Source organism: Mustela erminea, chromosome X (genome assembly GCF_009829155.1).
Source record: "Mustela erminea isolate mMusErm1 chromosome X, mMusErm1.Pri, whole genome shotgun sequence".
Lineage (NCBI taxonomy): Eukaryota > Metazoa > Chordata > Mammalia > Carnivora > Mustelidae > Mustela > Mustela erminea.
In genome coordinates this window covers 42,837,337-42,864,943 of record NC_045635.1, presented here as the reverse complement: position 1 = coordinate 42,864,943, position 27,607 = coordinate 42,837,337, and the positions used below count along the sequence as shown (strand labels likewise).

At 54.5% G+C, this 27,607-nt stretch overlaps 2 protein-coding genes across 4 annotated transcripts; one reads left to right on the top strand and one right to left on the bottom strand.

The window, feature by feature from the left end:
* FOXP3 (forkhead box P3) lies at positions 1-14,115 on the top strand. Of its 3 annotated transcripts, XM_032330988.1 has the most exons (12): positions 2-173; positions 6,853-7,083; positions 7,611-7,715; positions 7,812-7,950; positions 8,360-8,447; positions 8,517-8,621; positions 9,457-9,544; positions 9,743-9,823; positions 10,512-10,662; positions 11,388-11,464; positions 12,698-12,799; positions 13,013-14,115. In XM_032330988.1, exons 2-12 carry the CDS (start codon positions 6,871-6,873, stop codon positions 13,160-13,162), a joined length of 1,299 nt encoding a protein of 432 aa, XP_032186879.1. In that variant the 5' UTR covers positions 2-173; positions 6,853-6,870; the 3' UTR covers positions 13,163-14,115. The 3 variants fall into 3 exon arrangements, with proteins under 3 accessions (XP_032186878.1, XP_032186877.1, XP_032186879.1); XM_032330987.1 differs by having other exon boundaries at positions 1-173; positions 7,854-7,950; positions 8,360-8,621; XM_032330986.1 differs by having other exon boundaries at positions 1-173; positions 8,360-8,621.
* On the bottom strand, positions 14,031-27,607 carry CCDC22 (coiled-coil domain containing 22). The gene is made up of 17 exons (XM_032330985.1): positions 27,384-27,607; positions 26,128-26,305; positions 20,573-20,705; positions 19,646-19,752; positions 19,440-19,506; positions 19,156-19,334; positions 17,598-17,792; positions 17,046-17,108; positions 16,841-16,960; positions 16,168-16,287; positions 15,965-16,081; positions 15,757-15,858; positions 15,566-15,673; positions 15,304-15,399; positions 15,001-15,060; positions 14,847-14,921; positions 14,031-14,408 (listed from the first exon to the last, which is right to left on the bottom strand). The coding sequence occupies exons 1-17, from the start codon at positions 27,431-27,433 to the stop codon at positions 14,295-14,297; spliced, it is 1,884 nt and encodes a 627-aa protein (XP_032186876.1). The 5' UTR covers positions 27,434-27,607; the 3' UTR covers positions 14,031-14,294.

Genomic DNA, 27,607 nt, shown 5'->3' with positions numbered 1-27,607 from the left:
CACACACACACTCATCGAAAAAAAAAAAAATTGGATTATTAGAAGAGAGAGAGAGAGGTCTGTGGCTTCCACACCGTGGTTTTTCTTCTCGGTATAAAAGCAAAGTTGTTTTTGATATGTGACAGTTTCCCACAAGCCAGACTGATCCTTTTCTGTCAGTCCACTTCACCAAGGTGAGTGTCCCCGCTCTCCCCCATCAGATGCGGGTCCAGTGGAGGAGATGGTAGTGAGGCAGGCACCGGGCGGGGGTCAGGGGACCTCTGGTACCGGCAAGACAGCTCCTTTGGTTCCAGTCAGGTAAGAGATTTTTTTTTTTTTTTACAATTATAATAGTAATAATAAATGCCGGCAGACTGATTAGGAAAGTGCTTGATCAATGCATGAGCAGAGGCAATGATAAATAAATTGATTGCTATGTAGATGGGCAGGATTTTTTTTTTAAATAGGCCAACTGCCAGTCTTTGTGAATTTCAGAGCTTTGAACAATTTGAAACTGTCCAGGTGTAACTGGAAATTTCAACTACACCCCTCCCTCCTCTTCGTCTCTTGTCTCCTGATAGCTCCCATCCCTCTCTGTCTACTCACCCTGTCTCCCTCTTTCTGTGTTGCTCTGTCTCCCAGTCTGTTTCCCTGGCACTCAGACTCTCCATCACCCTTTCTCTGGCTCTGCCCAGCTTCCCTGCCTCTGTCTCCTCCATCTTCACCACACTCCCACTATCTCCTTTCCTCTTTCTCCCACTGTCTCTCCTGCTCTCTTGTGTAGCCTTCCCCGCTCCATGATCCAGCACAGAGCTTTGTACCGTTGGTGCCTAATAATAGTGGATTGAGTAACATTGATGAGGACATTTCCATTTTACCAGAGTGAGCATCAGTTCTGTTTGTCCCGATCGACGGAGAATAGTGAGCTGTTGGGTCAGGCTGAGCACTTAATTGAACTTGGGCTTGCACCGCACGAAGGGACCTCCTGGGGGGTACTTTGTGCCACTGTTGGTCGTGGTTTAGCTGTGTGGTCCTACCCTGGGACCTTGTGTGTGTGAGTGTGTGTGTGTGTGTGTGTGTGTCCAGAGTCCATGTCCAGGAACTAAGCAGGCTGTTCAGGGTGGGAAAAGCTCATCTCACTCTCTATTGGTTTTGCTCCTGCTTTATTCAATTAGTAGGAGCATTTTTGTAGATCACTAAAAATTGTTTCAACATATGATCTTTCGTGGCTGTCAAGACTGTCCTCACACTGGTATGAACCACGATTGGTTCGACCAAGTGCCAATTCCTGGACATTCAGGTTGTTTCTAGTTCTTTCCCCCATAATCATCCCTGATTAGTTCCTTGGATTCCTGAAAATGGAGTTGCTGAGACAAGGGGCACGTGCATTTTTAAGGTTGTCTGACCCTCTCTGCAAATCGTTCTTCCAAAAGGTTGTCCTGTTATATGCTTCTTGTACTCAGCCCTGTGTGGGTATTATCATTTTTTTAAATCCTTTTTCAGCATACCAGGTAAGGAAAAATATTATCACATTGTTGACATTTGCTTTCTTTGATTATTTACACTATTTATTGAGCATTTGTACTTTTTCTTAAGTTGTCTGGTCATATCCTTAGTCCCAATGGAGTGCTCATCATTTTTTTTTCTTATTGATTTGTCACAACCTTTTATTTAGAAAGGATATTAACCTTCCAATAGGCATACAGGTATAGCAGATATTTTCCCCCAATTCATCTCTCACTTTTTCTATTTGTTTATGGAGTTTTGTGATGCTGTGATGTTTTTATATAGACATATGGGTTACTCTTTCCTTCTGTGGTTACTGTCTCTGGTTTTGTGCTTAGAAAGTCCTTTCCCACTTGAAAATGAGATAAATGTTCACCTGTGTTGGCTTCTAGTCTCTTTTATGGCTTCATTTTTTCCATTTGCTGTGGAGGTTAAGAGTGTGGTTACTGGAGCCAGACTGTCTGGGACAAGCCCAACCTCACCCCAAGCCATCTGTATGATTTTTAGCCAGGCATTTAACTTGTCTGTACCTTCATTTCCTTGTATGTACTATGATGATTATAGTAGCACCTACCTCAAAGAGTTGTTGTGAGGATTAAATGTATTTACCATGTAAGTGCTTAGCATAGGGCTGGCATACAAGAAACCTAAGAAAATATTCTTACTTATCTCTTTAATAAATCTGGAATGTGTTTCAGGGTATATGTTGACTGGCGACATTTCAAACTGGCCAGAGAGGAATTGGTGGGGAAAATGGACTGATTATTCATTAACTAACTTTTATCTTTCCCTTAATATTCCCAGAAGCATTTGTCAAATAGTGTAGCCTCTGCTGTCTCCCAGGTTGAAACGCCACATTTATCACGAAGTTGCTTCCCTCTAGACAGTCGTCTGTGATTGAGATTTCTGTTTTGTTCTGTTCCCCAGTGTCTGAGCCATGGCACTTTGCTGACTGCTGCTTCACAGTACAATATATCCCCCGAGCACAGGCCGCCCCCCACCACCCAGCCCCGCCAGCATCTTGCCCTTCTTTTTTCCTTGTTATCTGATGCAGCCTCAGTTCCTGTAGCCAGAGACCAACAACTATTCTTATTTGGGGCATCCATCTCTCTCTCTCTCTCTCTCTCTCTCTCTCTCTCTCTCTCCCCCCACCCCCGCTCTGTTTCCCTCTTTCTCTGTCTCTGTCTCTCTCTCTATTTGGGACATGTCTCCCTCTCTCTCGCCCTCTCCCTCTTCCTACCTCATCCTCTTCCCATCCCCCTGTGCTGTTCTCTTACTCTTTTTGTTTCTTTCATTCTCTCCTTCCTTGTGTATACTTCTAGGACTTCTGTTCCTTTGAGTTCCTCTTCCCTCCTTTCTCTCTCTCTCTCTCTTTCCCTTTCTCTCTCTCCCTCCCTCAGCATCTCTCACTCTCTGTGTATCTCTTTCCCACCTCATGTTTCTTCCATCTCTCTGTATCTCTTGTTCTCTGGGTCTTTGTGTTCCCCCTATGTCTGTCTGTCTCTCTCTGTCTCTGTCTCTTTGTGTATCCCTGTCTCTCAGCTAGTCCCCTGGCTGGAGGGGCTGTTGTTGATTTGATGCCCTGCAGACATGTAGCAGGTCCCCCAGACACAAAGTGGAAGGGCCCTGGCCCTTATCTCCTCCATGCCTCTCTCTGCCCAGTGTACGCAGGAGCAAACTGAGGCCTGGAGATGGGCAAGAGGGCCTCTCCCAAGGCCTCACAGGGATGGAATGGCAGAGTTAAGACCCAAACTCAGACCGTAGGACTCTTGGCAGGACCCTGCTTCTGTCTCTCCCCTGCACTGTGGGCCTCGGTTTACTTCTCAGCACCCATGAGGGGTGGAGGGGGAGCTGAGCTGCCCCCTGGCTGCTGCCATTCCCCCTTCTGCCTTCTCACAACTTGGACCCTTACTCAGGCAGGAGGCTCTGTGGCCATATGGGCCAGTATGGAGCCCAACCTCCTAAGAGCTAGTCTGGGTGGGGTCCCAGGGTCCCATGACTCAGAAGGCCTTGTGGCCACAGGGTAGTGATACTGGAAGGATGTAAGTCAGCCAGTCTTTCTATGGGTCTGTCTGTGGATAGAGCTCAACCATATCCCCAGAGTGGGCACGGGTCCCCGGGAACTTCCACCCTGGGACCCCTCCAGAGAGCCTGGCAGTGGGCTCCCTACTGGCCAAGGCTCTTCGTGTCCCCCACCATGAGGCCCTAGCCAAAGGCATGCTGGCCTCTAGCTCCCCCTCCTTTCCTCCCCATCTCCTGTGGAACAGCTATGAGTACAGGAACATGGTCCCAGAATGAACAGGGAGACTGAGGCCCTGCACGTGTTCATTTACCATCACTGACATTTTGTTAAGCATTTCATGTGCATTAACTTGGGACGAGGGGTACAATTACTGTCCCAGCTTACATGCAAGACCAAGGAGAGTTATAGCTAGTTAATGGCCGAGCCCAACCCCAGGATCAGGGGAGTCTTCTGTCACAGAACTTGGGAGGGAAACTGTCAGAAGAGGCAGAAGAGGCAGAGGCTTCCTACAATGCCAAGCCTGGTAAGGCCAGAGACCCTGTGAGGTAGTGAGCTGCCTGTCCTTCAGGGAGTTTCGGTGAGTTTGGACACCATTGACATTGGCCTTCACCATCTGTGAAGTTGGACCCAAAGACCCTCACAGAGGGGGTTTGAGACTCTGGGATCCTTTGAACATAAGAAATGACGTTCTATGATTCGGAGGTTCTGGCATAGTACCATTTGAAGACCCTCAGTGTCCCAACAGCTGTAGGGTCTGCATGGTAGTCCCCAAGCATCAAACCTTTGGTCTCTCCATGGCCTAAGTCTACAGGGCCCAGGACTTGTCATGGTGGCCAGATGGACGTCACTCACCACATCCGCAAGCACCCACATCACCCCCACCTGGGCCAAGGCAGCTGCAGGATGGGCCAGCCAATTCTCGGAACGAAACCCGTGGGGGGGGATCTGCCCCCTTCTCTTCCTCCTTGGTGCCGATGAAGCCCTGCGCATCCGGCCGCCATGACGTCAATGGCGGAAAATCTGGGGATGTGACAACAGGGCCCAGATGCAGACCCCGATATGAAAACGCTCTCTGTGTCCCAGAAACAACCTCCATGCAGCTTCTGAGAAACAGTCAGAAAGGGACGCCCCAAGAGACAATGCAGGAAGCTGGCTGCCCAGCCCGGCCCTCCAGGTTCCCCACCACCAGACAGACCGCATCTATGTCCCCTTTCTGAGAATGTCCCTGTGCTTCCCTGAGGCTGGACGTTCCAGATATGTTTGAGGAAGAGATTTCTTATAAGCCCCAGCCAAGTGTCCCAGCACCGTCAGAAGTGACCATGGGCCAGCTGTCTGGGCCAGGCCAGAGTGGTGGAGACCATCCACTCATGGACCAAAGTTGGTATTCGTTTACTCAGGCTTCTATAACCATTTACCACAAGCTGGAGGGGGGTGCTTAAACAACAGAAATTTATGGTCTCCCACTTCTGGAGGCCAGAAGTCCGAGATCAAGGTGCCAGTGGGGCTGGTTCCTTCTGAGGCTACAAGGGATGATCTGTCCATGCCTCCCTTCTAGCTCTTGGAGGACTGCTGGCAGTCTTTGGCATGCGTTGGCTTCTAGAAGCCTCTCCCTGATCTCCACCTTCATTCATTTGCTCGCCTCCTCATAGTCCCTGAGTCCTGAGCCTCCACAGATCCAGGCTCTTGCTTCTCACACAGTAATGTAATGCCCCCACCCCCACCCCCCGCACCAAGAGACTAAGAGTTTACTACCTGGATTCTCACCCCCACCTCCCTCCATGCCAGAGCTCCTGACAATCCCGTGAGCTGACAGCAAAGAAAGGAAGGTGCAGCTGCTCCCCTAAACCCCCCTTGTGCCAGCTTGGGCTACTATCGGCAGCTGTGTGCCCAACCCAGTGCTGTGTGGTGGGGAGTCACATGCACGCACACACACTTTCTAGACAAAGACAGGGAGCTCTCAAGTTGCCGTGGGACAGTGGAACGCACCCGGGTGTTCCCTTCTGTAAAGTGGTGGTTGGACTAGGCGGTCCCTTCCAGCTCCAGCTTCCTCTTAGACTGGGATTCTGAGAAGCAGAAGCCCTGCCTGTCACAGAGTGTTCAGTTCTGGGGCTCAGCAAAGGAGCCCAATGCCATTATGGAGGACTTTCTGGATGGGATTCAGATAGGGGATACGGAGAAAGAGCAGACATTCCAGGCACAGCATCTAGTAGGAGCTCAGGCTTGGAGAGCAGAGTTGGGGTAAACGCTGGTGGGGCTTGAGTCAAGAGGCTCCCACCAGCCCTGGCTCAGGGGACCTGAGATCTCCCTCCTCTCTGGCCCCTGCCATGTCAGCTTCGTGCAAGGCAGGAGCCCAGAGATGCTCAGACCCCCCCACTGCCTGAGTTCCAGACTCCCATCCTCCACTGCCCATTCAGTATTTCCACAAGTGTGTCTAATGCCAGACTCTTCGTGTCTATCCACCCCTGGATCGTCACCCCCAACCTTGCTCCCCCCAGCTCAGAAGATGTCCACTTGGTCCTTCCAGCCTGCTCAGGCAAATACCAGGCCAGAGGTCTCCTTGACCCTCCCCCTCTCACCAGCCCCCACCACATCCAAGCTTCCAGCAAATTCTCCTGACTCCACCTTCAAAGCACACTCAGAATCCACCAACTTACCATCTCCACCGACACCATCCTGGTCTGTGCCACCACTGTCACTTGCCTGGACTGTCACAGGAGCCTCCTCACCAGTACCCCAGCTTTCACCTTCCGAGAGTCTGTCCCTCTCCCCGCAGCCAGAAGGACCTTGAGTCCATGCCCCCCTCCACTCTTGTAAATGCCAGGTCACTGGGATAAAATAATGCCACCCAGAGAATCAGAAGCCAGTCCCAGCAGGATCAGCAAATGTTTTATGCCCTGTGTATAGTGCAGGGAAGACCAGGGACTAAGGCTTGGAGACGAGCCCCAAGCAGTTGGGAGAAGAAAAGCTGACACCTGCCTGTGGCTGAGGCCCCAGAAACAACCCCAATCCCCCACCTCCCTTGTGGAGGACACATCACCACCAGCACTCTGCCAGCACGCACGGGCAGGCTGAGTGCCAGAGCCGGGCACGTTTGCACCTGAGACGTGTGCAGAGACACATGCACATCTGCGTTCCCAACACCAAGGTATGCATGGGTGTGTGCCACATGTACGCATGATCGGAGCTGGGGTCCAGCCGTGGAGCCCTTGAGGACAGGCCCCAACTGATGCCTGCTCTGACCGGGGCACGGGGCAAGGGGTGGTCTACATGGTTCAAGTGGTCAAGCAGTTCACACCACCGCTGGGGACACGTGTAACTCCTTCCCCCTATGTCCCCACAGCCTGCCCTCGGACAAGGACTCAATGCCCAACCCCAGGCCAGCCAAGCCCTCGGCCCCTTCCTTGGTGCTTGGCCCATCCCCGGGAGCCTCACCCAACTGGAGGGCTACACCCAAGACTTCAGATCTGCTTGGGGCCAAGGGCCCAGGGGCAACTTTCCAGGGCCGGGACCTCCGAGGCGGGGCCCATGCCTCCTCCTCCTCCTCTTTGAACCCCATGCCACCATCGCAGCTGCAGGTGAGGCCCAGGGCCCAGGATGGGGCAGGCAGGGTGAGGTACCTGGGCCTACAGGTGCCGACCTTTACTGTGGCACTGGGCGGGGGGCCCAGCTGGGGCACAGGAAGTGGTTTTCTGGGTCCCAGGCAAGTCTGTGACTTATGCAGATGTCACGGGGCCAAGAAAGTCCCCAGTTAGCAAGTCTCAGAGATTCAAGGCTCTCCCCGACCTCCTAATCCCGGTCTCGGGAGAGGAGATCCTATCATGGTCCCACAGGCATGGCCCTGTGTCCGCATCCCCACATGACAAGGGAGAGGGCTGGTGCCCAGAGATATGAGGTGACGGAGTTGAGGCCAACTCAGCCACTTATTAGCTGTTTGATCTTGAAAAAGTCATTCGCTCTCCCTGAGCCTCAGTTTCCACATATGTAAAATGGGGATGGTCAGAATACCTACCATGTGGGGCTGTGGTGAGGAGTGTATGAACTAGACATGTAGAAAAGTGAGGATAAGGATGGCATCTCACATGCCTGCCTTCTCCCCACTCAGCTGCCCACAGTGCCCCTAGTCATGGTGGCACCCTCTGGGGCACGGCTGGGCCCCTCGCCCCACTTGCAAGCCCTCCTCCAGGACAGGCCACACTTCATGCACCAGGTACTGACCGGGAATGGGCAGGGCGGCGGGAGCAGGTGGGACAACTGGGTGCCACGGTGGGGTGGAGGCTGAACCACAGCCCCTGTGTGCCCCCAGCTCTCAACGGTGGATACCCACCCTCGGACCCCCGTGCTGCAGGTTCGCCCACTGGACAGCCCAGCTATGATCAGCCTGCCGCCACCCACTGCTGCCACCAGTGTCTTCTCCCTCAAGGCCCGGCCTGGCCTGCCACCTGGTAACACCCCCCACCCTGCTTCTCTACAGAACCCCAAGCCCCACCCCCACCCCCCAGGGCGTGAATGTGAGCCGTGTAGGCTGCTGAATGGCGGCCCTCAGGAGGTCGGAGGCATCGGGTCTTATCATCTGGGAAACTCCGGCCTCCAAAAAATGTCAGGCTCAGAACCTTAAAGATGCAGAAAGGCACGAATCACAGAACCGCAGGTCTCTGCAGCTGAAATGTCAGCGCTCACAAATGGCAGCCTTTGAGCTGCTCCCCAAGAAGCCTTGGGTGTTAGGGCCAACAGAGTCCCTGGAAATCAGGGCCTGAGAGGCTCAGGAGGGTGGGAAGTTCAAAATGAGAGTCTGTGGGCTAAGCCTGAGGGACCAGCCTAAGGGTCCCAAAGGTACGCCATCCCCACCCACAGGGATCAACGTGGCCAGCCTGGAGTGGGTGTCCAGGGAGCCCGCACTGCTCTGCACCTTCCCAAGCCCCAGCACACCCAGGAAAGACAGGTCAGTGGACCAGGCTGGGAAGGACCCTTGCTCTGCCGTTGCCTCCCCTTACACCTTCTGTCCTCCTAGTGCCCTCTCGACCGTGCCCCAGGGCTCCTACTCGCTGCTGGCAAATGGTGTCTGCAAGTGGCCCGGATGTGAGAAGGTCTTCGAGGAGCCAGAGGATTTCTTCAAGTGAGTGATCCAGGCTCATACTAGTCCAGGAGGGTCCCCAGTGAGTGGGAAAAGGCCTGTGGTACAGGTCTCAGCTCAGGCCTCATCTCAGTACAGTGATGAGACAAAAGGCAAAGGCTAAGACCATAGATTCAAATCCCACTCACTGGCTGCGTGGCCTTGGGCAAGCTACTTAGCTTCTCTGGCCCCTGGTTTCCTCATCTGTGTAATGGGGCATCATAACAGAGGTGTATACTATTACCTACCTCCATTTTACTGATACAGAAACTGAGGTCATAAAAAAGTTAAGTGTCTTAATCGAGATCACCCAGTTCCTAAGTCACAGAGCTGGAATTTGAATCCAGGCAGCCAGGCTTCTGCTCCCCTACCCCTCCTGATTTCATCGATCCCCATAGTTCCAGATTCTCACAGTGACTCTTGCTGCCTCCCCCAACACACACACATACACACACCCCCCCTTCTCCCACCATACCCAACTATCAGTGGCAATTCTACACCCTGTCCTCTTCACGACCATGACTTTGCAAGGCTGTCCACCCCTCCCCACCCGGAGTGCCTCTCCTGCCCTCGCCTACCTCTCGGCTCACCAGCCTTCCAACAGAGTCTCCAGCACCCTGGCCAGGCTCCAGTGGCCAGCTCAGGCCTGGTACCAGAGATGCCAATTAGCGTGTGTTGAAGGAACAGCAGGTGTAAGAGGGAGACTGAGGTAGAGAGGGGAGGAGGCTGAGGCACCAAGGAGACACCTCCCAAAAGGTCTGGCCCTCCTCACTTGGAGTGGTGAGCCAGGAGGCCAGGCCCACCGTAGTCACCCACGTGGACTCTTCCCCCTACCCAGGCACTGCCAGGCGGACCATCTCCTAGATGAGAAGGGCAAGGCACAGTGTCTCCTCCAGAGGGAGGTGGTGCAGTCTCTGGAGCAGCAGGTGACAGAGGAGAGGGGTGGTTGGGGGATGATGGGCGAGCCTTCCGTCTACCCTGTGCCAGGAGCCAAGTTCACCCAGGACGGGGGCTGGCATAAAGGAAGGGAGGAGGTAGGGCACTCCCAGGGAGGATCACAGCCTGAGCCAGGATGCGGCAGAGAAAGGCCAAGTTGAGGCCTCACTTTGCGCCTGTCCTCACAGCTGGTGCTGGAGAAGGAGAAGCTGGGAGCAATGCAGGCCCACCTGGCTGGGAAGATGGCCCTGACCAAAGCCCCATCCACGGTGAGCCACCCTGGGCCCACAAGCGGTACAGGCGGCTGGAGGGGGTGGAGGGAACCTGCCCTTGCACCCACACCCTGGGACTCTGTGCCCCCCATCCCCAGCTCCAAACATGCCCAGACCTGGAGACCTCTCCCCTCGGTTACAAATCCCCCCAAGGTCCCAAAACATCATGATCTTGGGTTTTCAAAGCAACAGCAAATCACCAAGCATTTACTGGACAACAGAGCCAGTGCCGTGGGCAGGGTTGGCCGTGTAACACCCAGGGGGCAGGGGTTGGTGCAAAATAGACATATGGGGCCCAGGTTTCAAGATGACCCCCACAGAGCAGTACACAAGGGCAGGGACCCCTGTGATCACACAGGCCACACACCCGTGGACCTGGCTCCGGGGACCAGGCCCCTTTCCTGAGCATGTTGCTGGGGTTAATTTATCAAATCCTCGTGAAGCCACTCACGATAGTTATTACTATCATCCCTAAGATTAAGGTCACAGTTGGGTAGGGAGCCCAACTCAGCCCCAGCTCGTGGCCCCGGCATCATACAGCTCAATGCTGCTTTGTGGGATTCTGTATCAGACTGGAATTGGGAAGAGAGTGCCCTCGCTTTGGAAAAAAAAAATACTTATTTAAAATTGAAGTGAAAAGTTTAAGCCTCTGAATCACCAGCCGTTCTCTTCTCTCCTCCCTCAGGTGTCATCAGACAAGGGCTCATGCTGCATCGTGGCCAGTGGCACTCCCGTCACCACTGGCCCAGCGTGGCCCAGCCCCCAGGAGGCCCCCGATGGCCTGTTCGCTGTGAGGAGGCACCTCTGGGGCAGCCATGGAAACAGCACGTTCCCAGGTAAGGATGGTCCACATCCCTACATGGTCCAGCCTCCATGCACCCTACCCCCAGCCCCTCATGCCCCACTGGCCCGGGGTGGGAGACAGCCAGCACCAAACCTCCCCAGCACTGCCACTCAGCCTTTGGGAAAACACAACCCCTTGCCAAAGCTGCTTTTAAGCGTTTCCAAAGCCTGTAAGCCCCCTGCTCCCACCCCCCCCCCATTGCGGTTTCTCCTGTCCAGCCCCATCTCCCCTAGGGCCTGGGGCTCACTCAATCTGGGCTTTGGCTACTCCATTCGGTTGTCAGAAGGGAGGGCAGGGAGGGAACTAGCTCCCCTCACTCCCCAGGGACTCTCCCTGCCCCCTCCAAGGAAAAGCGGGGGGGGGGGGGATTCTCCCAAGCTCATGGATCCAGGGGCTGCCCGCAGGGCCTGGGCTGTGGGCTTAAGAGGGATCAGGGTCCTTGAGTGCCATCCTGCCTCTGCTACTTGGCCACCTGAATCCCTCTGGTGTGCAAGTTATTTCACTTCCTTTCAACTTCGGTGACAATGAGGCCCATTTTGGTGCAAGTAGCACAAGCAGTAAATGTCACATCAGCGCCCAATGCTCAGCATGGTCACCGTGAGGATGACAACTGGCAGTGAGGGATCTCAGCTGGGCAGCCTCTCCTTGTAGCATGGGGGATGGAAGAGGGAGCGAGGAGCTCCAGGACGGGACCTGATCCTCCCCAACCCCCTACAGAATTCTTCCACAACATGGACTACTTCAAGTTCCACAACATGCGGCCCCCCTTCACCTATGCCACCCTCATCCGCTGGGTAAGCAGGCAGTGTGGGGCAAGGAGAAGCAAAAGAAATGGGGGTGGGGGGAGGAAGGGGAGCACCAGGCTCCCACATTCCCAGCCTCCTTCCAAGAGCCCCCAGGTCAGGCTCCCTCATGAACAAACCCAGGCCTCCCACAGGATTCCCCACCTGCCCCCATGCCAGCTTCACCCCAGACCTGCCCCCTCAACCCAAAATGAAACCACTATCCAGACCTGTGTGAGCCAAATTCTGGCCCTCACCTCCCCCCCTTTCCTGGGGCCCACCTCGACCCCATACTTAACCCCCTCCCAGACCTGTAAAATGGCCCCCAAATGACCCTGATCTTTGCCCCTTGCCCTAACCCCACCACAGATACTATCCTCCTTCCCCAGCCCCCACATACCCCAAGAAGCCGGCAGGATCCTGCCTCTCACCCCTTCCTTGTGACACCTATCTGACCCTTGGCCTCACCCAATCCCAGCCCCTTCATTTGAATCTCCCTAATGCTTGCCCAGAACTTTCATCCTAGGCCCACACCTAACCCATCCCCAACACCACACATTCCCCTGCCTGGCCCCACCCTGACCCAGAACCTCACTGTGGTGGTAATCTCCACCCTTTCCTTTACCCCACTCCTAGATCCAAACAGACCCCATCCCCTGACCATTAGCCTCACTCCACACCTAACACAAGCCCCGACCCTGAATGACCACATACAACCAAATTCTTTCTTGACCTTGACTCTAAGCACATGCCTGACACAGAAAATAACTCCATCACTAGGCTCGCCTCGGACTCCTGACCTTAAAGCCATCCCATCCCTCAGCCCTCAACTTGCCCCAGTCCATCCCCAGCCAGACCCTTAACCAGCCCCTTCCCTGCTGACCTTTAACTCTGCCTGGTCCTTTACCCCTCCCACATCCTTAACTTGGCCCTACTCCTGGGTTTTGACCTTCCCAAACCCTGACGTCTTGCTCCCGTGGAGGCGGCCAGCTCCAACTCCATCCCAGACCTTTAACCCAATCGCAGGCCTACCCCGAACCAGACTTACTGCGACCTCAGCCTTGATCCGCCACCTCACCCCACTTCTAACTCTGTCTCTGACCTATCACCGCACACAGCCTCCCTCCCTCCCTTCCCCTGCCCACCCCAGCTCCACCCCTGTCAGACACCCAGGGTGGGCCACTGCCACTCTCAGCCCAACTTCAGGGGAAGGGCTCCCTGACCACCTGACCCTCTAACCGCCAGGCCATCCTGGAGGCTCCCGAGAAGCAGCGGACACTCAACGAGATCTACCACTGGTTCACGCGCATGTTTGCCTTCTTCAGAAACCACCCTGCCACCTGGAAGGTGAGCTCTTCTGGCAATGGCAGTGGCTGGGAGGGCCTCCAATGTCACCGGAGTGCTGGGCCGAGCTCAGGAGTGGCGTGGTTTTGGGGGGGGGGGCTTGTAGACATGTTGGGAAGGGCTGGGAGGCTGGTCTGGGCTGGGTCCTGCTGACCTCAGAGGCTGACTGCCTAGCCGTTCCCCCTACCCCCGGCCCGGTGGGCTTTCTTCCCACAGAACGCCATCCGCCACAACCTAAGCCTGCACAAGTGCTTCGTGCGGGTGGAGAGTGAGAAAGGGGCCGTGTGGACCGTGGATGAATTCGAGTTCCGCAAGAAGAGGAGCCAGAGGCCCAGCAGGAGTGCTAACCCCACACCCGGCCCCTAACCTCAAAACCAAGGAAAAGAGGAAGGATGGACAGGGGCTGAAATAGGGGGTGGAAGTGGCCGGGGGTAGGGGTGATGGGCCCTGGACATGCCCACTGGGGCCAAGAAGTGAGGTGTGCACGGTCTTGCCTGCCAGGGACCCTGAGCCTCAGCAGACCACCCTTCTGGAGCATCCGCCCTGCACCAAGGCTGCTCAGAGGGGCCCTGGCCCCTGCCCCCTGGCCCAGCTTCCCACAACAAGCTCTTTAGCCAAACTGATCCTTCACACCAACCACACACACAGCCTGCCTCGGTCGCTCAGACAGGTGACCTTTGGGCTGGAAGACACACACACACACACACACACACACACACACACACGGGCTATCCTGTCCCTTGGACACAGGACCAAGAACCTGCCTCAGTACTCTCGGATAACCGCAACCTCTACAGCCTCACAGACCATCGCACCTGAGCATGGTCCTGTCAACCCACAACCCCTGAAGCACACACCCACGGCCATCCCCCTGCCTGGCACACACGTGCATGTGGTGTCACATGGGGTGCACCCAGCACACCCCACCCCCGCCCTGCACAGAAGCAGCCTTGGTACCTTTAGGATCTCAGGTCCCAAAGAGCCACACAAACACACCCCAGTCATGCACATTCTCATGCAGCTCCCAAGACATCAGCTCGCTCACACAGGCCAAGAGAACACACAGGGACGTCACAAGTGCATACACATGCACTTGGTACCCCAGTGGGTCTCCGGGGTCCCAAGTGGGCTTTCACAGCCACACCCACGGAATCGCCAAATAGATCCCATGTCTCACCTGCCGCCAGCCCCACCACCCCGGCCTTGAACGCTATGTCCCCATCCAGGCCTCAGCTTAGACTGCAGACAGAGCCCCTTCTTTATTTGGGATCCAAGGTCCTAACCCCAGCACCCTCTCCAATAAAGGGCAGCCAAGTTCCCATGCTCTGGATGATCACTCCAGATCAGGGTTGGGGTCAGGAGGGCGGGGATCTGGGCCCAAGGCCACAGCAGGAGGAGCGCAGCCAACAGAGGGAATGGCTAGGGCAAGTGCTTGGCCAGCACCCCCAACATCCCAGCTCCCTGCCCCATGCCAGGAGCAGACCGGCGCTGCAGCTCCTCAGGTCTCCCGGACCCGCCCCAGGAGGCTCGCGTTCTCCTGGCGGAGGGCTCGGTAGTCCTCGCGGATCTTCTCCAGGTTGCTGAGGGTCTTTTTCCCCATCTCTGTCTCGATCTAAGGCAAGGCAAATCGCACGCCTTCAGTGTGTGGGGCCCCTGTCCCAGTTCCTGCTTGCCACCTGTCTCAATTAAGGCCACTTGAGGCCCCCTCCTTGCTCCTCCCACCCTCCTCCTGCAACAGCATGCTAACGCAGGGTCTTTGCACGTGCCATCTGTTTGCCTAAAGTGTCATGTGCTAACGTGGCAGCATGAGCCACTACATACTCTGGCTGAAGCCTCTGCCAATGGCCAAGGGAAGCAGGTACAAGGCCCTTCCGGGTGGAAGCTGGGGCCCTCTGGCCACTGGCTGGTGCCAGGTCACACACACAGCTACTAAGGGGCAAGGCTAAGAGTCCAGCCATGGGCTATGTCTGCTCCCACAGCCTCTCTGGGCATAAGCCGAGGTGCTGTCCACTGGCTTGCCTTGGTTTCCCCTCCTACCCCCGGGCCTCACCTGCTCCTCAAGGTCTCGAACTTCCCGCATGATTGTGCCCGTATCCTCGATGGTCTGGATGAGCTGGCTGCAGTTCTGGGGACGGCAAGAGCAGAAGGCTTGCACCCCCACCACACGCCACCCCGGCCGGCCCCCAGCATCCTTCTCCACTCACCTCATGCAAGGCAGCTAGATATTTGTATGCCTTCCGAACAGCGTCATCCTTCTTGGCATCCTGACCAGACAGAAGGGACCAGTGGGCTTCCCCCTCACCCCCCACACATACCACCTCCAGGACCCCAAGTCCACCCTCTCCCACTCCCCTGACTTCCCCCTCCGTGGCTTACAGCAGGGCCCAAGCCGCAGTGTACCTACACGGCTCACACCAGGCAGAGGCCCAAGCTAGCCTGTGAGCAGACAGGCAGGCGGGAGCCTAGCACCCACTGTACCCCCCGACCCAGCCCAGCCAGGCCCGCACCTTGAACACAAGCTCATCGGTCACGGCAAATGTCCGGTCCAGCTTCCCAGACAGGGAGTTGATTTCCTTCTGAAGCTCCTTTGTGTCCGACAAGATCTGGCAGAGAACAGGGCAGCCATGAGCCCACACTCACACCCAGACAGTGGCTAGAGAGCTCTGCCTTTCAGAGGGCGTGAGGTCCCTGTGTGGCCATGCTACATGCTTCTGCTCCTTGCATATGTCTGCCTGTTGGCCCCAACCCTCCACAGCCACAGTGATGCACCTTAGTAATCTCTTCCTTCTGCTTCCGGATGTTGCCCACAATCTCCAGGATGCGCTGGGTATAGGCCAGTCGGGACACGTCTCTAGGCAGGGTCTCCAGCTCAGACACCTAGATAGGAACACAGCAGACGCTCTCCTGGGACCCAGTCCCCATCCATTCCAAGCCACTCAAGGCCCCCGCACGGGCCTTACCAGCTGCTTATAGACCTCCTCCTTCCTGCGGGCCTCTTCGGCAGCCGCTCGAACACTCTGGTGCAGCTCCTGGATCTCTGCCAGCCGTCGAGAAGATTCCAGCTGCCAGGACCCCAGGGGCAGAGGGACAGTGAGCACAGCACAAGGACGGCCCCCTAGGGAGGAACCAAACCCACCCCACCCACAGCCCAGGGACTTGACAACCTACCTCTCTGCAATCCTGGAGCTTTCGGAGGTGGCGGTACTCAGCCAGGAGAGGGACCCGGTGCTTTTCCCACTGACCCGCCAAGTGGATGACCCGCTGGGCGCTACTCTCTACCACGAGCTTCGGGTGATGGGAGAGGATCCGGGTCACACAGGCTGGACCCCTCCGCCTCCGGCCCTCCCGCCCAGCCCCGCTGCCAGCCCCACCTGCAGCTTGGCGAGGTTGGCAGCCCCATCAGGCAGCAGCTCCGCCGCCCGGCTCTTCAAGCGCAGGACCTGCTCACGCTCCGCCACGCTGAGCTCACTCTGACGACGCTCTGCCTCTACCTGGCACCCCAAGACCCCCGCTGCTGTTGGTGGAGGAGCCCAGCCACACGTCACAGCCCTTTAGCCCCCACCGAGCCTAAGCGCCCCCAGATGACAACACACCCCTCCACCCTCTAGCAGCCCCCTGACCCCTCCTGATGGTGACAGACACCCACAGGCCCCTCTGATCCCTCTGCCTCCACAATGACCCCCTCCCCCTTCCCCGGAAGCCCTGACAAGGCCCACAAGCCGCTGCCCAGACAGACCCATCGCACCCTCACAGATGCTCACACCCCTCCTGATTCTCACAGACACCAACACATCCTGACTGAAACCCACAGGTGCCCCTAACCCCCACAGTTCCAACGCCCCTGACCCTACGTCCCCCTCTCACCCCCACTGATTCTCCTGAAGCCTCAAGAGATCACAGGTCCCCGACGTTGCCTCTGAACCCTTCTGACATCAGCAGACCGCCACCAAGCCCTCTCAGCCCCTTTAAGTCCCTCTAGGCCCTTTAGGCCCTGCCAGGATCCAACCCCAGGTGGGCAGCCCTTCCCCCACCCCTATCCCCCACCTGCACGAGGTTGATTCCCAGGGTCTTCATGTTGGCTTCAACCTCTTCGATGTTGCGGTTCACTCCCTCCAGCTGTTCCCGGAGAGACTCCAGCTCCTGCTCTTGGGCTGCCCTCGTGTCCTAAGAGGGACAGGCCAGTGGGGGTGGGGTGTCAGGCCTGCTAGGCAGGGCAGGAGCCCAGAACCCTCTCCGCTGCTCCACTTACCTGTTCAGGCCGCTGGGAGGGGGCCGGCACATCGCACACCTGGGCTGCCTGGACCTCAGGCTCCTGGGGGAGTGAGATGAGGGTATCCTGGCTGTCAGAGAAGGCCCTGCCCCTCCCAGCCCAGCCTCAGCAGCCCCTCCGAGCGCCATACTCCTGTCCACTCAATGGCTGACGGCTGTCAGAGCAGGTTTAGGGGACCCAGACGCTCTGAGACCACAGGCTGGAGTTCTTGCTCATGAAGAAACCTTCCAGACCCCGATACAAGAAGGATGATGGCCCCTCTAGGTCAAGGAGCGAAGACATGTCCAAGGAAACCATCCGGGGAAGCTGGGGTTTGCACAAAGCACCCCTACACCCTGCCATGGTTTCCACCCCTCCCCCCTTTCTCCACGGAAGCTCTTGAGAAGCCAGGGGACCCCCTAGCACACAGAGGGCACACCCAGTGGGGACACAGGAACCTATGTTGATAAAGTGTGTCATCTGCACAGACAGTGAACCTGCAAGCCTGCCTCGGCCCTGCCAGCCCGCCCGGGGCCACTCAGACCCACTCACCGGATGGAAGGTGAACTTCTCTGAGTGGGTGAAACGGGAGCCCTTGGGAGCACCAGTCCTGGCCCCCGCACCCCAGGCCTGCAGCAGCTCTCCCAGGTCTCGGGCTTGCGCGGGAGCCCCTGGTCGGCCCCAGGTCTGGCGGAGATGCTCAGCCAGGTGCTTCTGCAGCCGCTGTCGCTGGGCCCGTGTATCCTCCTGGACGCAGAAGGCAGCGCAGATGGGAGGCTGTCGAGGCCAGCTGAGCACCCGAGGTCCTGCCTCCTCCAGGGAGCCGCCTGACAAAGGGCTTCCACCCAGTCGCCTCTCCCACCGAGGGGGCCCAGTCCTCCCCTCTCGGGACGCACCAGGTCTGGGAGGTCCCCAAGGACAGTGTGTCCCCCCCCAGCCATGCTTCTCTCCACCCATTCACTCCCCACATAGAAGGCAGCTGAGGGAAGGGCGAAAGGCAGCAAATCAGCAGCCTCCAAATCAGAGGTTGATGGGGCAAGGCTACGTGGGGACAGAGCAGAGACAGAGTCAGAGGTGCTGGGCAAAGAAGCAGTGGAAGCAGAGTAGGAGAGAGAGAGAAAGAGAGAGAGAATGAACAGAAGCAGTTTCGAGACAACTGGGGAAATCTGATTAAGAATGCAGTGACGGATGGTATTAAGGTGTTAATGTTATCAGGTGTGAAAACGACCCAGGGGTTACCTTAAAAAGTGGACACCCTTATGAGTTAAGAGATGTATACTTCAGTATGTACAGTCAAAATGGCATGTATACTGGGATTTGCCTTAAAATAATACTGAAAAAAGAACAACTCGGGGAGAAAAGATGAAGAAAGATTGGTGAAAGGCTCGTAATTGAAAGCGGATGAGGGGCACCTAGGATTCATTAGAATATTCTGTGTCTGAAAATGTCTACGAGTTTAAAAACGATAAACGTCCAAAAAAATAATTAATTAATTAAAAAGACAGAAGTCAAGATGGAAGAAATGGCAGCGGGGGACACAGGGGCAGGTGGAAAGTGAGTGCCAGAGGTGAACAGAAGGGAAGGGGAGAGACAGTCTGGAAAGGAGGAGACAGACAGAGGGGCAGTAACACCACAGAACGAGAACGACAGTGACCAGAAGAGCCAGCACAGAGACCTAGGGATGGAAAAAATGAGCACGGAGGACAGTGGCAGAGACAGAGAAACGACGAGAGACTCGGGGGCAGGAAGAAGGTAATAGAAACAGGAGGGAAGGGGGCAAACCCTGACCTCTCTGGTTGCTAAGAACATGCCGGTTGTTCGGTGGAGCGTTAGCCTGAGGGGAAGGCACTATCACCCCCGCCCAAGTCTCAGAACTGGAAACCGAGGCTCTGGGGAGGGGAGAGGAGAGTGACTGGTCTGAGGTTCCCAGTCCTTCGGACCTCAGTGTTCTCTCAGGGGGAGAGCCAGTTAGGCGCATGCAGAGGGGAGGTGATGAGGGACCAAGTCGGGAAAGGAGGGCACAGAGGACCAGGGTATGCTGAGATGGGAGCAGTAGGAAGCAGCCATGAGCAGGGGCCTCGGAAGCAGGGAGCCGAGCTTCAGGCTGTACCTGGGTGGGGTGGCGGGGTGCTCGGTGGACCCAGTCCTCGTCTCCAGGGCGGTCCCGGCCCGTGTGCCGGCAGAGCTGGATGGCATGGCTTTCGAGGAGTGAGGCCACCCTCCCGGCAGGCTGGGGCACCTGGGTGGGGGCTGGTAGCAGCAGAGGACTCGCCTGGAACTCCCGGGGCTCTGGGGGCAGGAACAGAGTCCGCTAGCCCTCCCGCTGGGCCCAGGGCACCAGGCCTACCACGGCCATCCTTCTCCTGAGCCCCGTCCCCACAACCTCAGGCTTACCTCCTCTGGAACTCAACTCAGGCAGGACCAGCCTGGTGGTGTGGAAAGGTTTCTGGGAGGCAGAGCCCTGGGTGGGGAGAGCAGAATCAGAGCCTCCATGAGGAACTGTGGTGGGGGCCACTGGTGGGAGGGAGGCCAAACACCTGAGCGCCCAGATGGGGCCAAGGTGGGGACAGGCAACATCGATGGGAGTTGATGGGTCCCACCTGGAGGTGCTGGAGCTTGGGAGTGCGGAGGAGGGGTGGGACCCAGGGCAGGGCCAGCTGGTCCCGGATCTGGCTCCCTATGGCCCGGAGAAGGATAGCTGAGTCCCCTGTGGGAGAGTGGGGAAGGAGCATCCATCAGATGACAAGGCCATAACGGCAAAAATACAAACCCTGGGAAAGCAGTCACGGCTCCTGGACCCCCCTCCCCATAGATGCGTATCTAGCTAGCTAGCCTTCTCACCCTCGGCCACTCAACAAGCAGTTACAGAGCACCTACTGTGTACCAGTCACTGTTCTAGACTCTTGGGATACTTCAGTGAACAAACTGAGAAGTACCCCTGCCCTCACAGAGCTGGCATGCTGGTAGAGGAGAACATGATTCAGGTCAAAAGTACAAGACAGAAAGCTGTCAGGTGATGATCTGAGAGGAGGGTCAAGATCACTGAGAGGGGCACGCAATTTTAAACAAGGCAGTCCAAGGAAGGCCTCCCTGAGGTGACATGAGAAAAGATGCTCTAAAAGGTAAGAGGGTGAACCAGGAAGATATCTAGGGGAAGAATAATCTGGTAAATACAAAGGCCCCGAGGCAGGAGCACACCTGGAGGGTCAGAGAAGCACCAAGGAGGCTGGTGTGGCTGGAGTGGTGGAGGGGGGGAGCGAGGAGGAGGAGGAGGAGGAGGAGAGGCCGAGGTCCCTCCCAGCACCAACTTCCCACCTGGGGCAGCCCAAGCCCAGGACCCTCTCCCCCTGCCCTGAATCCCCTCCCCCAGCCCCAATCCTCCCCTGCCTCCCCCAGCTCTCCCAAAGATACATCCCCCACCCCACCCCCAGTCAACCTTTTTACCACCTCCACCTCTCTCGGGCCCCTACGACACCCAGTAACACCATGCTGTCCTTCACCCCCACCATGCCCTGGGCAGACCATACCTGCAGGCTGATCTGCATCCTCGGAGGCATCAGAGGGCAGACGCTCAGCCAAGAAGAGAAGCAGGTCCCGGAGATCAGGCTCACTGGGGTAGAGGAAGTTCTGATAGCCAAGCTCCAAGGGATAGCCCAGGTCCTAGAGGTTGGGGAGGTAGCCTCTATCAGTCAGACAGGCAGAATTCCCCTGTCCCGGAAGCCCTGGGCCTGGACCACAAAGGCTCCCACTCTCTCACCAACCATCACCCTCTCAACTTCACCTTGGCTCCCCAAAGGCCTTCAGGCCTCTGCAGGGGACAGGGGTGGGAATCACAGAGTGATTATAGTCAATGCTACAGAGAGCAAGAAGTAAGAAAGGCTCTGGCCTTTCTAACTAGGACCCCAAATCCACATGTCACAGAAGAGAAGACAAGTATTTCTGAATCCCTGAAAAGAAACAAAAATTTTAAAGAATATAATTACCAAAGTCACAAAAGTGATGACAAGCTAAAAAAAAAAAAATGTATATGGAGTTCACATCACAAGCAAAGAGTAAATCTACCTAGTCTATAAAGAGTGTCTAAAATCAAACAAGCAGAAAAGACCAGCAATGCAAGAGAAAAGTCGGCGAAAGATAGGAAGAGGCAGTTCACAGAAAAAGAAATGAAAATGGTCCTTCAACCTAGGCAAATATGCCCAACCTTGCTGCAGACTGAAAGCACACAGAGAGATCTCACACACACACACACATCACTGATCCAGGACACTGCGACGATCCGTCCTCCGGGTGCATGCTGGGAGGGAGATACCATCGCTAGGGCAGCGTTCCTGCCCAAAACCTGAATCCGCTCATTAGAAAACACTCCAACTCAAGGGGTAAGCCAGTCCAGGCAACAGCCAGCCTGGGCTCTTCAAAAACATTTGTCATTACAAAAGAAACATAGAAACAAAAACCAAGGAGGACTGTTGACTATGCAAGATTAGAGAAGTAACAGTGAAACAAAATGTAGGGTCCTTGATTAGATACATTCCCCAGTTAAAAACAAAACAAACAAACAAATAGCAACAAAGGACATTTTGGGGACAGCTAGGGAAATTCCACCAGGCACTGGATAGGAGATACTGTTGTTCTAATATATTACTATCAATTGTTAAATATATACTATCAATATTAAATTTCAGGGATTCGGCAAATGTCCTACTTAGGAGAGGTGTGATGAAAATTGTAGGTGTGGGGTATCCTGCTGTCGGCCACTTTCAAATGGTTCGGCAAAGAAGTGTGTGTGTGTGTGTGTACAGAGAAAAGAATGGAGCACAAAGCTAACAAACGTTTGTCCAAGTACAAAGCTGGGGAGAAAAATGATACCGAGATATCATTCCTCACCTACTGAAGGGGCACAAATCAGTGGGCCAGGCTATGGAGAAGCAGGTGCTCTCCCCAGCGCGGCTGGTGGGAAGGCAGAAATGAAACAAAGCCAGGTGAGGGCAACTGGGCAAAACTGGCCAAAAATAACATCTGCTTTTACTCTTCCACTTTGCTAAGCCTGCTCTGAGGAGCTGACCATGAAGCCATGCCCTGAACAATTCAAGAGGACAGATGCACAAGGTTCCTCTTTACGGCATTATTTGCAAAATACTGGAAACGCCCTAAATGTCTAAGCATTTAATACATTAAATGCTGCTTTGCGGGGGGATTAAGAAAAAAAAAAGGTAAGAAGGAGAAAAGAGTCTTCCTCCTCTGTATGAAGACGACTCTGATTATCTACCTTCTAATTCTTTTTGTTAAGATTTTATTTATTTAAAAAAAAAGATTGTATTTATGTATTTGACAGAGAGAGAGGGAGAGAGAGAGAGAGAGCACCGGCAGGCAGAATGGCAGGCAGAGGGAGAGGGAGAAGCAGGCTCTCTGCTGAGCAGGGAGCCTGACACAGGGCTCGATCCCAGGACCCAGGGATCAAGACCTGAGCCGAAGGCAGACACTCAACCGCCTGAGCCACCCAAGTGCTCCCTCCCTTTTGATTCTTACAGTGCTATCAGCCGCTGCTTTCTTCTACCACTTCTGAGATATAGCATCTCCTCCTCCAGCACCCGTAAAAAATGAATACCAGTGACGATGATAATGGTGGATACTGTGTCAAGCCCTCTCTATTTTCCATGCTTCGATTCCTTAAACCAAATGTGGGAATAGGTAGCTAGTCTTTATTTTCCCTTGTTTTACAGATTTCCCATAAATTAAAATGACCAACTCTATCACAGTGCTGTGATTTCCGAATTACCCTCAAAAGGCTGCGGGTTCACTGCCCTCACCTCCTCTTCCTCCGCGTGACAGACTTTATTAATTTACGACAGAGTGTGGGTCCCTTAGGGAGCCTTTTCTCAACAGAACAGCCAAGGTAACGAAAAAAGAATTTTGCTAAAGAAGAAATACAAGGGGCACCTGGGTGGCTCAGTGGGTTAAAGCCTCTGCCTTCAGCTCAGGTCATGGTCCCAGGGTCCTGGGATCGAGCCCCCGCATCGGACTCTCTGCTCCGCAGGGAGCCTGCTTCCTTCTTTCTCTCTGCCTGCCTCTCGGCCTACTTGTGATCTTTGTCTGTCAAGTAAATAAGTAAAATCTTTAAAAAGAGAAGAAGAAGAACAAGAAGAAGAAGAAGAAGGAGAAGGAGAAGGAGAAGGAGAAATACAAATGGGCAAAGCCCTGAAAAGGGAAGGGCTCTGCAAAGAAACCTTGGGAGTTCCCAAATGACCTCAGGCAGACCCTTCTGATACTGAGAAGAGGGCCTTTCTCCCTGGCTCCAAACCAGGAAGCAGATTTCTGGTTTTGCTTTTTGCCTTCCAGACTGCAGAGTATGCAGATGTGCTCCCTGGAGCAGAACAAGCAGGAAACGGAGCAGAATATGGAAGACCATGAAGAGGAAGGATCCAATGTCCAATCGTAGTCAACACAATGCTCCAAGGGGATCTATCTGTGTGATACAAGGGTTTTTAGACTATTTCAGAGAAATAGGTTCTTGCCTTGCTTCGTGGCTCGTACATACCCTAGATGGTTACTAAGTTAGGTGGATGGGACTTTTGTTATGTGTCATGAATCACTGCTTACAACCAGAAACCGGGCAATCAAAATCTACTATAGCAAGAAAAAAGATAGAAAGGAGAAAAGGGGGGGGGAATAAGTATATTCACATTTGCTTATATCTGCATTTAAAAAACAAAAAACAAAAAACTATAAAGACACACAGAGACCAGTTAAAGTGAACGGTTTGGAGTGTGAGACTGCAAGATACCATGTTCCTTCCATCACACCCTGGAGATCTCTCTTACCCTTTCAGTGGTTAACCACCTTTTACCTAATTAACAGTTCTTTGTATTAAAATGTCCCTGCTCAAATTACACTTGGGGTTTTGGTCCCCAGACTGGACCCTGACTAATAAAATGACCTACTCGAAACAAAAGTGACTTAGAGGGGTCCTGGGTGGCTCAGTGGATTAAAACCTCTGCCTTCGGCTCAGGTCCTGATTCCAGGGTCCTGGGATTGAGCCCCCCATTGGGCTCCCTGCTCTGCGGGAAGCCTGCTTCTCCCTCTCCCCCACTCCCTGCTTGTGTTCCCTCTCTCGCTGTGTCTCTCTGTCAAATAAATAAATAAGACCTTTAAAAAAATAAAAAGGGACTTAGTGGCTTTGGTGTGAAAAGACTGGGAATGAAATCCAGCCCAGGCCACTAACTGGCTAAGGTCTTTGACCGATTACTGAACTACCTGGAAGCTCAGTTTCCTAGCTGTAAAATGGGTTCCCTATGTGCCTGCTTTAAGAGCTCATAGTCCCCATCAGGGTTCTGCATGGGGCCTGAGAAACAGGCCCAGAAGGAAAGCTTGATTCTCTGTAAGAATTGCCATTGGTCTGGAGCTCCACAGACTCTGAAAGTAGACTTCCCAGACTCAAATTAAAGATTTGCCTCTGACCCACTGTGTGACCTCGGGCAAATCACTTAAGTTCTCTGTGCTCTACTTTCCTCCTCTTGGAAAAAAAAAAAAAAAAAAGAAGGGGGGGATACTGACAGTATCTACTTGAGAAAGTTGTCAGGAGAACAAAGGAATATCATACCATGTTAGCACAGTGTCCAGCCCAGGGTAGACACTCAGAAAACATCCTTATTATCTGCCTATGTGTGTGGATTAGGTCACAACAGGAGGATTTATGTCAGAGGGTCACCGTCACAAGAGTATGAAAACCACCGGTTTTCGAACAACTTTACTTTGGGTTTTTTCTGACACCTGCAATCAAAGAGTTGTGACTGATACAGAAACTCATTCCAGGAGTCAGGTGTGTGAAGTGACAGACACCAAAATATGGAGGTGGCTGAGTGGCAGAAAGTGCTGGGTGTGGGGCATGTGAAGAGGTGGACAGCAGAAGAACCTGAGAACCCCTGAGAGCCAGGCGAACTTGAGAGCTAAGGGATGGGCAGAGCACCTTGGCCTCCTGGGAAGAGAGAGAAACTGCATAAGCAAGGTCCAAATTCAAGAAACCTGACCACCCTGTCCCCAGGGCCGGGGAAGGGGGAGCTAAAGGAAATTTTCACTGTATTTACTCTACTATCCCTCTGCCACCATATCCTAGGTCTGTTGGCCAAGTTCACGTTCGTCATGTAGCCAGAGGTGGCTAGAATGCAAGCCACCAGATCAGGCCTCTCTCAGAGCCATAACACCACTTAAACAGAGCTCTAGCCCACTTTTTCTATGTTCACTGAGTTTTACTCCTCCTAGCAACCCTAGATGGGAGGTGCGACTCTCACACAGGTTTGACATGTGAGGAAATGGACCCAAAGAGGTTAAGGGACTGACCCTACATCACAGAGCGAGCAAGCCAAGAGAAATGACATTACTCAGAGGGCCTAGGCATAGTAACTGGGCATAGATCTGTACCGGGGAGGTATGAGAGTTTCACCACAGGGCACTTAACCTGGGAGAGAGACAGGTTGGGAATTTTTCTCAGGAGAGGCAGGGCCACGAGGGGGAATGCAGTAGAGACACAGTTCTACTTAACCAGCATACTTTCCTTCAGGTAACCCTCTGACCCCCAACTCCCAAGCGATCCTGCAGGAGCAGCCAGTCACAGTGTCCTACGGGGATGACCATGTGATCCATGTGAGGCCGATCAGTGCACATAGTGATTAATTTAGGAGAGAGCCTGTGACCCAAGTCAAGCCTTTTCCTGGATCTCCTAAGTGGATAACATAGTGGGGTAAAATTTTAGCACTGCTTTAGTGGCGCTAAGCTTAAAATGTGGGAGCCAGGGCCAGCCCAGGCTCAAACTAGATCAACTCATATAATGCTCCTAATAACTCTACTTTTATCACCTCAGTTTCAGAAATAAGGAAACCAAGGCCCAGAAGGGTCAGGGTCACACAGTTAGTAGTGAAGGTCTGAGCTACTCAGGCAGTTTGACCACAGAGTCAGCGTCCTTAACCACTAATGAATGCTCAGCCACAAGAGGAGGTGGCAGAGAGGAAAGCCGAGCATTTCAAAGGAGCTCGGGGACTTTGTGAAGGAGGAAGGAAGAGGCCGTGTGTACTGGGAGAAGGGCACTCACCATGCAGGCCTGAGCCAGGCTCATAGCCAGGCGGAACCGGGCAGACATGGCCAGAGGGAGCAGGGGGCTGAGACCGGAGCCCACAGCAGGGTTGATGACGCGCAGGCAGCGGACCACAGCTTCTACAACCAATTCCGTGGTGAAGGCTCGTAGAGTCTGCACATCTGGAGGGACTGCCCTGAAAAAAAAAGAGGGCAGGCCGGAAGCAGGCCAGGCAAAAGGGATCAGGCTGGGCCCTGCTGCCTTATGGAAGCTTTAGTATTGGGGTGGGAGTGGGGTGGGAGAGGGATGGTCACAGTTCAGACAGGTCCTGGGTGTTGGTGACTTCAACTTCCATTTGGAAAACTAAGAACTGGGGAAGTCCTTAGGTCCTAATGGTAGACGTAAGGGAGCTGAATTTTTAAAAAAAAAAAAAAAACCTCAAATTGCCATATCCTTAAAAATCTCAAAGTTCTGGGGTCTGGGAAGGGCAAGGGACCCAGGTGGCATGCTCTCTGTGTTTCTGGATCCCCAGGTATCATGCTCCCTGCACGTCAGAGGCCCCTAGATATTGAGCTGCTAGGGTTTTAAGACTAGATATCTCAGGGCTCAGGTTTGCAGGAGTTCCAAATGTCAGGGTCCCTAGATGTCAAGATCCCCGGATATCAAGACCTTCTAGTTTCAAGCAACCCAGAAATCAGGATCCCTAGATGTTGGCGTCCTCGGTTCTTAGGGTCCTTGAATGCAGAAGTCCTTGTGTGTCAGGGTGACTAAGTGTTGAGGCCGCCAGATTTTAAGGTCTGGGGATTTTAAAAGCCCAGGTGTTGGGAAACAGGGTTTGAAGGTTCCCAAGTATCCAGTCCCAGGGTTTCTGAGTGCCAGCGTCCTGGGTGTTTAAATTCCCTGGTTCTCAAGATGGCTTCGATTTTCTTAATACCAGGATCCCGGAGTATTGATGTCAAGAACTACATACTTCAGGATCCTGGGTGTTGAGGATCCAAGGTTTTAAGCTCTGGAGATGCCTGGGTCCTGGAATTTGGGGTTTACCAAGTGCTGGGGGCAAAGGGTTTGTTTGGGAGCTCCCTGCTGTCAGAGTGCGTGCATGCGTGTGTGTGTGTGTGTGTGTGTGTCCGTGTAAGGAGGGGGTGTCTTAGGGTCCTGGAAGTTGGAGCCCTAGATGTCAGGGTCTGGGGTTTTAAGGTTCCCGGGTGACTGGGTCCAGAGTTTTGGAGTCCCGGATGTGGGCATTCCGGGGTGGGCGGGGGCTGTGTCCTTACGTGCCGGCCTGGCGCAGGGAATGGATGAGGATTCGGTCCGCCTCCTCCATGGTGAAGCGGTGTTCGAGTCTGAAGTCGGGTCCAGGGCCGGGTCCGAGCAAGAGAGGCGCAGTTGAAACCCCGTTCCGCACTCGCGGTCCAAGGAGTGTCACAGGCTGCGCGGGGAGAGCCGGGATGTGTAGTTCGGAGGACGAGTGCGGCGCACGCCGGATGCCTGGCGGCGT

What these genes read in the sequence shown, in the direction of transcription:
- FOXP3 (XM_032330986.1), top strand. Translation starts at nt 6,871, where the DNA reads ATGCCCAACCCCAGGCCAGCCAAGCCCTCGGCCCCTTCCTTGGTGCTT. An exon ending in CCGGCCTGGCCTGCCACCTG is followed by an intron (nt 7,951 to 8,359) that starts GTAACACCCCCC and finishes CCCCACCCACAG; the next exon opens with GGATCAACGTGGCCAGCCTG. An exon ending in GAGCCAGAGGATTTCTTCAA is followed by an intron (nt 8,622 to 9,456) that starts GTGAGTGATCCA and finishes CCCCCTACCCAG; the next exon opens with GCACTGCCAGGCGGACCATC.
- CCDC22 (XM_032330985.1), bottom strand. Translation starts at nt 27,433, where the DNA reads ATGGAGGAGGCGGACCGAATCCTCATCCATTCCCTGCGCCAGGCCGGC. An exon ending in GCCTGGCTCAGGCCTGCATG is followed by an intron (nt 20,706 to 26,127) that starts GTGAGTGCCCTT and finishes CCCAACCTCTAG; the next exon opens with GACCTGGGCTATCCCTTGGA. An exon ending in TTCGAGACCTTGAGGAGCAG is followed by an intron (nt 14,409 to 14,846) that starts GTGAGGCCCGGG and finishes GCCTTGCCTTAG; the next exon opens with ATCGAGACAGAGATGGGGAA.